Source organism: Amphiura filiformis, chromosome 12 (assembly GCF_039555335.1).
Source record: "Amphiura filiformis chromosome 12, Afil_fr2py, whole genome shotgun sequence".
Lineage (NCBI taxonomy): Eukaryota > Metazoa > Echinodermata > Ophiuroidea > Amphilepidida > Amphiuridae > Amphiura > Amphiura filiformis.
The window spans coordinates 6658443-6671241 of NC_092639.1; the positions used below are offsets into that span (position 1 = coordinate 6658443).

At 33.6% G+C, this 12799-nt stretch overlaps 1 protein-coding gene across 1 annotated transcript in view; it reads left to right on the top strand.

Annotated features, from left to right (window-relative positions):
• The window catches only part of LOC140165723 (uncharacterized), a 66842-nt gene that overhangs the window by 24140 nt on the left and 29903 nt on the right, over nt 1-12799 (top strand). The window contains exons 3-4 of the mRNA XM_072189032.1: nt 212-310; nt 4463-4561. Of these exons, the coding sequence (XP_072045133.1) occupies nt 212-310; nt 4463-4561 (198 nt within the window). The remainder of the gene's footprint in view (nt 1-211; nt 311-4462; nt 4562-12799) is intronic.

Below are 12799 nucleotides of genomic sequence, written 5' to 3' on the forward strand. Positions count from 1 at the left end.
TAGGTACTCTTATCAGATATTGCCCTGAAAGTGAACCATTATCGTAAATTATTCCATAATTATCCCAAGACAAATTTTTGAAACCTATTACTTTACTTGAACATCTTCATCACTACAAAAGTTTGGAAACATGCCTGGTTTAATTTAAAAGATTACCAGAAACATGCAAATGTATTTTAATTCTTTGATCCTTGTCTCTTTATTCCTTCAGGAGGGAACGACTCCATTGATATTAGCAGCAGCCAATGGTCACTTAGATTGTGTGAAGGAATTACTGGAGCAGGGGGCACAGCCAGATGAGAGGAGACATGTAAGTATTGCATTGGCATATTTTTGATATTAGGGCTTCCCTTTTATCCAGCATTATGCACAATTTGGTTTTGCTTGTCGTCGGTAAAAGTAGTAATAGAAAATAATAAAAAATTTATATAAATAATATAAATAAATACATTTCAATATAATCCATGGGTGTTTTTGATACCCTTGGTTTCACATATTTTCGCTCTACCTAGGTATTTTGAGCATTCTTTTATGTGTGCATTTCTAAAGCTACTATCAGATATTATATTTAAATAAAGAAATATTTTTAAATAATAAGTAAATAAATATTTAAATAAATAAATAAATATTTAAGTAAGTAAGTAAGTAAGTAAGTAAGTGAGTAAGTAAATGTAAGTAAGTATAATGAAATAAATACTTGGAGAAAGATGACTATAATATTTAAATAAATGAATAACTATGTAAATAAATAAATATAAATTAAAAATTAAATTAATTAAATTTATTTATTTATTTATTTATTTATTTATTTATTTATTTATTTATTTATTTATTTATTTATTTTATTTTATTTTATTTTATTTTATTTTATTTTATTTAAATAAATATTTAAATATATAATTCTCTTGCAACTTCTGTGAGTTCAGACCTGGAAATGATAAATGTGACAAGACTGCTGAGCCTGCATTAATGCTGCTGCTGTTCAACCACTCTTGCATATCAAGTGCATCAAGGCATCAAATCGGTAACATTTTGCATTCTTGGATCAGCTCTACATCACACCTTCTGTGGCCCAATGGACACACTGTGTGTTAGATTGGAGGTGTAATGAAAACATCCATTGTAACACTTGCATTCTATGCAACGTAAATGTTTGTACTTGACTTAGTGAATAGAAGCCAATAAAAACACAAGTATGGAGCTATAGGGGACAGTGTCATCTATAGTGTGTTCTAATTTCCAAATGAAAACTGCCACAGAAGATTAGGGAAGTAGAATTAGGGAGGTTTCAATAATCCAAATGTGTATGATAAAAATAATTATAAGAGTGACATACTATTTGTAAATATTCATTTCATATTTACAAATATTTCATTTGTAAATGTTCACTGTGAGTAAGCTAATGAATGGTGGGAATTGACAAATGAAAAAAAATGATTGAATTGTTCTGAGAAAGTGTGAGTTATACATGTAACAGTACAAATATTGTATGTCTTTTTGTAGCGTTCATCTTAAATATGTAACATTCTGGGTTTTTTGCAGTGTGATTGGACAATTCAATGTGTCACTTAACTTGTACCAAAATGCTACCCTTTACCCTCCCTTCAACTTACACCTACATGTAATTGATTAATTAGTTGAAAGTTCCTTGATGAGGATCTAGGCTATACGAGTTGTAGCCACAAGTTTTCATTTTTGTTGAAAGTGATAAGGTGGAAGTTGACATTAAGAATTTCTCTGTAAATCACACATCTGGAGAGCACAATTGTATAATTTACCTCGCACTTGATTGCCATGTTTCAATCTATGCTCCTGGCCCAATACCTCAAGGCACTATGTAGATTTACAACTTGTCTCAACATTTACATGTATGTTGTTTCTTATGAGATGACTTGGTAAAGTATTTTTCTGCAACTTTTGTGTTTACATCATCTAGAGAGTATTCAGATGTACTCCCAGTGAGATTGAGGAAGTGAAATGGATTTTCGTTTAGCTATCCATTCTGTCACATTTTCTATTATTGAAGTTTCTCTCTTTCCATTTAGCCACAGGAATCAAAGTTTAAGCCATCTTGTAGGTTCCGATAAATGCATGACTGAATTAGGATCAATATCTACCTCTTAAAAATCCAATAGTTCCTGCAGCTATATTATTATGTGTAATGTGTGCAATTCTTTGCAAAGTGCAATCAATGATGTCAGTCCCATCAATCAACAAAGCAGGGATAGAAAAGATATCTTGTGGAGGCCTAGGCCTGTTTTAAGCAATGGGAAATAGGTGAAATGTTGCTTTCTTAAGCTCAAGTTGTTGGACATATTCACCAGGGATGCAAGTTTTCAGGCTTTTACCTGAATTCAGGCTTTCTATAGTCCTGATTTTACGCAATTTCTTTTATTATCAGCCAGTTTTAGGGCCATTCTGGTCAGTTTCACGCGGTTTTCAGGCTTATTCAGGCCTTTTTCAATAGTGGACTTTCATCCCTGTTTACCCATTACATGGTTCTGACATATGAAAGGATACATGAATGGGAATTGAATCAGTCATATAACATTGCAAATTCCATGTTTATTGCCTATTTGAGGCTCTTATTGCAAATGGTAGGACTGTGCATTGGGCAAATGGACCTCTACCGAGGGGCAATCAATCTGGTCCACAAGGCTTTTTTAAGTTACAAAAAATTATATGAAGCAAAAGTTAGTCATAACACTGTATGGGGCCCATCAAACTTTCTGAAACTCACAATGTGGCCCTTGATCCAAAACAGTTTGCCACCCTCTACTCTACTGCAGTGGTCTGTTCTTTACTGTTTTGGTACTTGAACTACAAATTGGCGGAGCGACGTGGTTAAGTTATGCAATCTATAGTGTTTTCATTTTGTGAGCGTAGCAAATACAATGGATAATATGGAGCAGTTCCATGATTATGGCCCAAAATTGGCCCAACATATTCCAAGGAATTAGCTGCAGAATTTGTCACAGTTGTCAAGTACAGCTACATTATTTTTGGGTGAGAATTTGAATGCATGCATGGACATTAATGTTTGGGTAACTTGTCACTATCAGTAGCAGGGTGTTTAATTTGTACATTCAAGCGACCTTAGTCTGGATTAATTGATTAACTCATTAAGTAATTGATTAAGTTAGTAATAAAAAAGCTACAAACTGGAATTCCAATATTCTAAGTTGTGGAGATCAATAATCAGATAATATTTCTGAAAGTTAAAATTGACTAGTATTGGAGTACATGTAAGTGTAAGTTTTTCAATATCTTGAAACCCATGTTCCTGTTTAAACCATACAAATTACACATTTGTTTTTGTTGTTTTTTATTATTAACTACAAAAATCCCTTACTTTGTCAACTTTAATTTTGCAAAAATGACATGCAAATGAAATCCAATGAAATGTACATTTGTAAACAACAAAAAATAAAGGAAAATATCAGTGTGATCAGTTTTCCTCATGATCAAACTAATATGCATGCTTAATTCCACTATCATTATTTATGTGGAAGCATTTACCTGCTACCTCAGTGTGAGAAGCAATCAAGAAATTGTTAATTTTGCCACATCAAAGGACCCCTGGAGTGCTTTTGTTGAGAAACTTAGAAATATTTACTTTTTGTACGGTACATTGCTAATGTCTGAGACTAGTATCAAAACAGGGTTAAGTTCAATAAGAAATCAGAAATATTATTAAACATAGGCCCTAAAATAAAATAATGTAATATGTTTTTGACATTATTATGATGTGTAGAAGATAATGTTGATTAATAGCCATGAATTATAAAACATGTAGAAAGTTTGTTATTGTGAGTTCCTCAGTAAAATGAAAGATTTTTGACAACTAAGCTGTAGAAGCAAACACTTTGTGAAATCTTCTACCATCAAATCCACAAACTCTATGCTTAGATTTACAAACCACAAAAGCTGAGTAATCGAAGAGTGTTAAATAATTCAAAAGCAACAATGCAAATACTGTTCTCCAAGAAAGTGTTTACTGAATGTATTATTTGCTAGTATCCTTAAAATTCTTTTACTTTATATAATTTTTAATAACTGTGTGATAAAAATTTAATTTTCCACTTTGTAATATCATTTAAACAATTTACAATTACTGTATTCATTCCAATAAGCACCAGTGCGCTTAACAAAGTCATTTTGGGTGGGCGCTTATTTTTTACCTAATTTTTTCTTAAGGGGTGTTTGTTAGAGACAAATTTATGTACGTTATGAACGGTCCTGAGACGTTGTAGTAGCTTTTCTGATGCAGAAAATGTAACTAAATATTGCAAGTTTACATGGGACTTCTAATCTCCCAGCTATTTCACTGTATCAACGTCAATTTGTCACTTCATCATTAATGGTACCCTTTAGCAAATTGACAATAACCTGGGTGGGTGCTTATTGGGGCATGGGTGCTTATTGGAATTTGAATACGGTATATTGTGTTTTCTCATTTCAGACTGGCACATGTGCATTGTTTTTTGCTGCACAAGGAGGGTATATGGATATTGTCAAAGAACTGCTAGAAAAAGGCGCTTCAGTAGATTTAGCTAGTCAGGTAAGTAAAATTTGCAATTATATTTGATCTGTGTCAGCTACTACATTCTACTTTCTTTCAGGTGCTGTGTACATTGGGCTATTCCATTTAAAATCCACACTACCCCTGTGGAAGATTTTGGAAATATCTTCCACAGATGGAGTATGAATTTCAAATGGAATGAGAGCATATTAGGCAGCCCTCTCTACTAGGCTCCCTCTCAGAGGATGTACAAAATTCAAATGGAGCTGCAAATTGTGCTCATTCCATTTGAAATTCATACTCTCCCTGTGGCAGATATTTCCAAGATCTTCCAGCGGGGTAGTGTAGTTTTTAAATGGAATAGCCCGAATTGCATCTGTAGTCATAGATGCACTTGTAAATCTCGACTTGTGGCTCCCATGCATCATAATGCCACAGGCACTAACACACCTTTGTAACCCACTTCATGCCTCATAGGTGTCAGAATATTGCTCCAAATGTTTAAAACAAATATAAACTGTCATATATTCATTTGATAAGTTTTATTGCTAATAAAATAATTGAGACAAATATTCTCACATAAATGCATCTAACTCGGCATTTGTTTGATAAGGCCAAGAAGTACTTGTGTGGGAGTCTTAGTGAAAAATCGTTGGTGCATATTTATGTCATGGGTTGTAAGTCCAGAAATGTTGTTATTAATAAGTCATCATCAGCATCAAGTAGTACCTTCAAGGGGAGAATTTCATAGCACTATCAAAATTATAACTAGCTCTTATTGGTACAAATTTCAAGGAAGAATTCTATCTGCAAATTTCATCTACAGGGATGCACTACATGGTGAGAAATTTTTGTACAGTTTTTACGTTTGTGTATTTATTTGAGAGCTGCAAATTTAAAAACCTGCATAAAAACATTGACCCATAGGGTTAAATGTGTAGGTGTTGACATTGGGAATAACATGAACGGCAAACCTGTATCAAGTACAAAATATTCATTTCACTGAAATATTTATACAGTATCTATTTTAGTGGTTTCCCATATGACAGACTTGAAATTCTAAACCTTGATATAACACACGTTGGTGAGCAATTGCTTACTTGGCTACAAGTAGATAATGCTAAACAAGCAAATTAGCAAATTGCAGACATGATGCTTTAAAAATTAGATGCATGAAATATTCATAAGCTTTCTTCACAAAATAATTGTGTGTAGTAGAGTAGCGATATGATATGGGTTTCTGCCTGGAGTTATATGCCACTCACCTTGGCATTGCTTTCCATTATAATTAGTAAGACATGCCAACGAGGCCCTATCTTTTTCCTATCTAACTGACGATCTTGCAGACCCGAAGCTAAGCTCAAAATTATGGAACCATCGGACCTTTTACTATCTATCAGAGATATTACCCTACACCGGCAAACAAGACATCTAGTCTTATATAATGCATATTACATTGTTTGCAATATGCTGGTGGTAGAGGGAACCATGGATGCTCTTGGTTATTTATGGGGTGTTCCCGGTTCTGCTATATTCACATGCATGTCCATGTTTGAGGTCTTTAAAAGCCACCCCTCCCCCTTACACCCTCTTCCCACACACCCCCACATGCCATACACCAAAGCAAATGTATCAGCATCCAATGTAATATTATAACTATATTCTCTGTCAATTTATCAAAATTAAGTTGAAATAGAATCAGACATGTAAGTGAAAGCAGAGTGTGATATAAGTGCCAGACATAGCAAGGAGGCATATGTCTTCCTTACTATTTAAATGAAGATAAATGAACAACTTACAAGCAGATGGCATAAGATGTCTGCTGATACTAAATAATATATGGTTTCACAACTCTACCTGTAATGACAAGATATAACTGCAGGGATGCTTGCTTATGAATTTAGTATTACATCTAGTCTGATATCAGGACAGACAAGGAGACCATACAGGTTAACTTTCTATGTTGATTGAGATACATTGATTACCATGATAACCGAGGTGCAGATGAAACACAGACTTGTCTTTACATGGACCAAAGCTATATTAAACGAGGCCTAAAAAAATCCTTAGGTTGGCTTAACCAGGTTAACCCTAAAATAGAAATTTTAATTTAAGAAAAAGTGACCCAGAATGGGAAGAAAATTAATTTGAATGAGGTTGATGAGAACCATTAAGTTCTTATCTTCAGTGTCTTGCTTCATAATTTAAAGAGTGAAGATTCATGTGTGGGTGGGAAAGAGTGCATGCAAAACTATGACACAAAAGCAAGAAAATACCCCCACACCCCTACTTACAATCGCCTTTCAGGGTAGGACACTGTTTAGGACTATGCACACATGCTACTTTTTGACTTGCATTGGTTAACTGGGGTTGTACACAAATTATACACAATTTTTGGGAACAGCTCATAATAAGTCCAAAGGGGCATAAGTCTAAAAAGGGGTAAAGTTAGGGGTTAGGGAATTTTTGTTAGGGTTAGCATTAGGGTAAGTGGTTGGGATAGGGTTAGATTAGGATTAGGGTTAGATTAGGATTAGGGTAAATGTTATGATTAGAGTTATGGTATGAAAATTAATGGGTCCTCGGCTACTTTGTGGGTGTTTGAGTTGCCTCATATTACACCAGGCATTTGTTAATTCATTCACCAGTTCATTGCTAATTTATTTGTTTGTTTGTTTATACATACTTATTTGGTCATGATGCTGCATTTTCTTATTTGGCTTAAATATACCAGGGGGGTTCTCATTTGGCGTAAATATACCAGGGGGAATAACAAAATAACAATGTGTCTGCTACAAGTAATCAAACTACTGTTAATGATAGTTGGTATCTGTGTTGTGCCATCTGTTGCAAACATCAAATTGCCTAAGAGAGACTGATATTGTGTCCTCATTTAATACTACAATTCAAGGTCAGTCACATTATTAAGAGCATGAGTCATATTTATCAAACTTGTTGTATATGAATTATAAATACTAGTAGTAATGGGTCATTGAAATATTTTTCATTGTAGCTTTGTCTTTCATTTATTTCAATTAGAAAAGAAAAGATATGAATTATTGTTTTTACTATTTTCTATCATGTAGTATCAGTATTTTGTGAAATTAATTATTTTAGTGCAACATGAAAAGAAGTAAGAAATTGACTTTGTTCTGTGGACATTCAGTGGATATAGCCTGGCAGAAATGCACTTAACATTGTCAGTGTTGTCATGTAATCTGAATTAAGCTTGCACCTCAACAAAATTAAGCGTATTTCATGACATTGCGATGTGCTGTCATCTATGGCCTCGAAAGACAACTCCCAATCAAATTCATCACTTGCAAGCTAAACCCCACCCACTGAACAAGAATGTCTATTAGCAAAAGAAAAGTATAGTCATTTCTATGGGAGCAAGCCGAATGCAGATAGTAATTACATAAAAGAATTTTTTATAATTTTAAACACAAATAACCATGTTGCATTAATTATAACATTACCTTGAATTAAATGGAAGATTCAAGGTCGTACATTTAGTTGCCTGTAGCATGAGTCACTTGTAACATTCAGTATCAAATTTAAATAATATTCCATTTTCATCAGATCTCAAGCTATTCTTGTCTATAAGTGAATAAATGAATCATTCATGAAAAGGAGATATCTAAAAAAAGAAAATTTATACATCAACAAGTCATGGAATATTACATTGATACTCTAGAATTAGAAATATTCTTAATATGCTCGGTAAACGTGCGTAGGGTTCGATCATTCCCTAATATTGACTTCTCTTGCAAAAGATCAAAACCATCTTAGTCTGTGCTCTAGTTGCAATGCGTTGTGTATTATTTTCTGTGTAGTGGTTGTGTACTCATCCAATGCATAACCAAAGCTATTGATTTCATCTGATATATTATCTAGTACATCTGATAGTTGTATTTAGGTACTTGGATTCATAGAACCTGAAATAATATTGAATGTGAATCACTGCACATGGAGACGGTTTTCTCTATCAATGCCGACTTGTCTGGTACAATTTGTCTCCAGTTTTTTTTTTCACTAGGCATTTGCCAGCTGAATCATGTTGGAGTTTTAACTATATTCATTTAAAAGGTTATATACATGCTGAACCAGAGAGTCATTATTTTGTTAACAGCACATGTTGAAATATTCCAGGGATGGTAGACAATGTTATTAAGTTATTATTGATTAAAAGTATCTGGTTTATAAATATGTTGTTTATAAGTATAGCAACAAAATATGCAAGGAAACTGGGGATTTGTTTGTACGTAGTCTTTGTGATTACTTTGTGCTGAAATCAAACAAAATTCAAATAATATTTACATATTTTTGCACATTACTCAAGAAATCACAAAATTACTCAACAGTCCAATTATGAACTCCTTGACCACAATATGTTGTTACGTGTGTTGTGTCTTGTAATATTATCTAACTTTTCAAAGAAACAAAATCCCTAACTTGACAATGTGATGAAAGAGATGTCAGTGTAATATAGTCTCAAGACAGACTGTATCAGCCTGCAGGAGTGCTGCATTAGATTATTGGGAACAGTTTTCCTTACTAATTCTGTAACTGGTTTATCAAATCTAATATGTTACATACCCGACAGATGAAGCCAAGTATGCCAGAAGTGTTGAGGTGAAAACCGAGGCTGCAGACTCCTGAAATTGATTTAACCTAACCCTCTTCCCTGTCATTTATATACACATGGGGTCAGCTCTATGCATTTTGACTTATGCATCTAGCCTTTATAATGGAATTATCTGGCACAGTGCTTATTTAACATTTTGTCAGTATTTGAGAATCATTCTGTGAGATATTGAGTAAGCGGTTTATCTGCAGTAGACAACTGATAAAATGTGCTATAAGGGGGGATAGAGTAGGTGAGGAAGTGTGCTATAAACAGTAGATAACGCATAACCTAGCAGATAAAGTAGTGTGCTATCAGCAGTAGATAGCAGATGAAATAGTATGAATAGTATGCTATCAGCAGTAGATAGCAGATGAAATAGTATTAGGGATGACCATGAAAATGTGAAGTTTCTCCTGTTTTGTAGAATCATACCTCATATTACAGAGCTCATTAAATGGGGCATTTCAGTCTTTAAATGACCTCAATAGGATAAATGGTTCTGAAGTTATGGCCAATTTTATATGCGTGTTTTGAATAGGCAGTTTGGACAAATTATGGACACCAAGTAAAAATGGCACAAAATTTAGAAATTTCCAGTTTCAAATTCATTATTTTCAAAAAACACCTTTTCTGTAACCCTTGAAAATGGATTACATGATTTATACAAATACTTACAAGAAGAAATCATTTATAAATACAGGTTTTCATAAATGCATTCGGAGATCTGGTCTTGTGAAATAGCCTTTTTGTTCTATATTTCTTTGTACAAATCCAAGATGGCAGTCATGGAAGAAAAATTGTGAACAAATTTGACCAAAAAAAAATGTATCACCAAATTTTGACAGCTTGTTATTTAAGTCACAAAACATGTAATAAAGTTGATTTGTAGTGACGATTTTTTGTGTGAGGTTTTCGAATTTTGCATCCAAGGCCCAAAAATTATCAAAGTCCCAAAAAAGTACAAAATTCGAAACCTTGCATAAAAAATTCGTCACTACAGATCAACTTAAGGGTGGGGTATGAGCGTTTGGACAGTATTTATTGTGGGACATTAGAGCACATCAGACATATCGAATTGCATTCTGAATACGAAGAATGTCATTCTGATATCAAATAATTTTGATTTTTTGAAATTCGCAATTTAATACACATTTTATGGCAAATCATTAAAAATTGATATTTTTGATATTTAACAGTACTTGAAGTAAACTTTATAAATCTGATGATTTATACTTAAAGTGTATGTAGGTGGGATGAAAAGCGACGATCAATTGAAAATTTTGACCTTTTTCAGATTGAAGATATGGATTTTTTTTCCCAAAACACCAAATTTTTTTTGTTTTTTTTTTGAAAAAAATCCATATCTTCAATATGTAAGGTCAAAATTTTCAATTGACCGTCGGCTTTTCCTCCCTGCTACATACACTTTAAGAATATGTCATTAGATTTATATAATTTACTTTGTCATAAAATTTGTATTATATTGTGATTTTCAAAAAATGAAAATTATTTGATATCAGAAAGACATGCTTCGTATTCAGAATGCAATTCAATAGGTCTGAGGTGCTCTCATGTCCCACAAAAAATACTGTCGAAACGCAATAAACGCTCATTTTAGATCCCTTAATTACATTTTTTTTAAACTTAAATAACAAGTTGTCAAAATTTGGTGATAAATTTTTTACACATGAGACTCATCCATGTGCTCAGTTTCCCATGGAGTGTTAGGCATATGAACTATGTGACTGTTAATGACCGCTAGCTGAAGTGAAAGCTACAGTATATCTGCATCAAAATTTGATTTTACTGCAAATTTTCTCTAAATTCCAAGTTATATTGGATGAGTCAAGTTTTGTATATTATAATAACAATATTGAACCAATTTCATGTGCAATTTTAAGATATTACCATGGTCATTGCAGAGTACATTGTGCATATAGGCCTACGGTACTGCATACTTCTGAATCCGATTAAAGAGGGTTTTATCATCCAATATGCACCCCTAAATAGTAATGAAATTTTATGAAACTGCACATGGAATTAGATAAATATATATAGTATAGTCTGATGATCGGTATACCCAATGATCGTAAGTGAGGGTATGCTGTGAAACTAGTAGTAACGGTTGCCTTTTCCAGAGGTCTATACTTTGAATTTGTTTCTATGCTCACCTGTAATGGGTTTGAGCACTTTTAATTCCAAAGTTAGTCACCTGAAAAATAATACTTGTTATAGTATAGTATACAAAAACTTTACTCACCTAATATATCTTGGAATTTGGTGAAAATTTACATTAAAATCACTCTTTTATACAAATAACCTGTAGATTTCACTTTAGTTTGCTGTGGAGGGAAAACTATGGGTATCTCAAATCATAAAGTTGGCTACAGTAGATGGGAACTTCCTGTTAGGTGATTGGCCAAGTTATAGATTTATTGATGGATATTTAGGGGTGCATATTTGGACTTTATCAAAACATAATTTTGCCAAAATTACAAACAGGCTAATATGAGGTACTACTGATGCACTCTGTGTGCACTCAAGTCAAATCCATTGGTCAGTGTAGGGAGATAGTCTATGTGTGCATAGCTCCATTGAGATTGTGTATGTGTTCATTCTTGCATGGTAAACATAAAAGGTGTCCAAAGGAGTGGGTTCATGTGCTGGTCATCCCTAATAGTATGCTATCAGCAGCAGATAGCAGATGAAATAGTATGCTATCAGCAGTAGATAGCAGATGAAATAGTATGCTATCAGCAGTAGATAGCAGATGACATAGAATGCTATCAGCAGTAGATAGCAGATGAAATAGTATGCTATCTGCAGTAGATAGCAGATGAAATAGTTTGCTATCAGCAGTAGATAGCAGATGAAATAGTATGCTATCAGCAGTAGATAGCAGATGAAATAGTATGCTATCAGCAGTAGATAGATGAAATAGTTTGTATCAGCAGTAGATAGCAGATGAAATAGTATGCTATCAGCAGTAGATAGCAGATGAAGTAGTATGCTATCAGCAGTAGATAGCAGATGAAATAGTTTGCTATCAGCAGTAGATAGCAGATGAAATAGTATGCTATCAGCAGTAGATACCAGATGAAATAGTATGCTATCAGCAGTAGATAGCAGATGAAATAGTTTGCTATCAGCAGTAGATAGCAGATGAAGTAGTATGCTATCAGCAGTAGATAGCAGATGAAATAGTTTGCTATCAGCAGTAGATAGCAGATGCAGTAGTATGCTATCAGCTGTAGATGGTAGATGAAGTAGTTTGCTATCAGCAGTAGATATCAGATGTAGTGTGATATCAGCAGTAGATTACATACACAGTAGTTTGTTATCAGCATTAGATAGCAGATAGCTTGCTATCAACAGTTAGTAGCAGATGAAGTAGTATGCTATCAGCAGTAGATAGCAGATGAAGTAGTGTGCTATCAGCAGTAGATAGCAGATGAGGTAGTATGCTATCAGCAGTGGTGGATAGCAAATGAAGTAATTTGCTATCAGCAGTAGATATAAGATAGCATGCTATCAGTAATATATAGCTGATGAAGTAGTGGAATATCAGCAGTAGATAACAGATGAAGTAGTGTGCTATCAGCAGTAGATATAAGGTAGCATGCTATTAGTAATATATAGCTGATGAA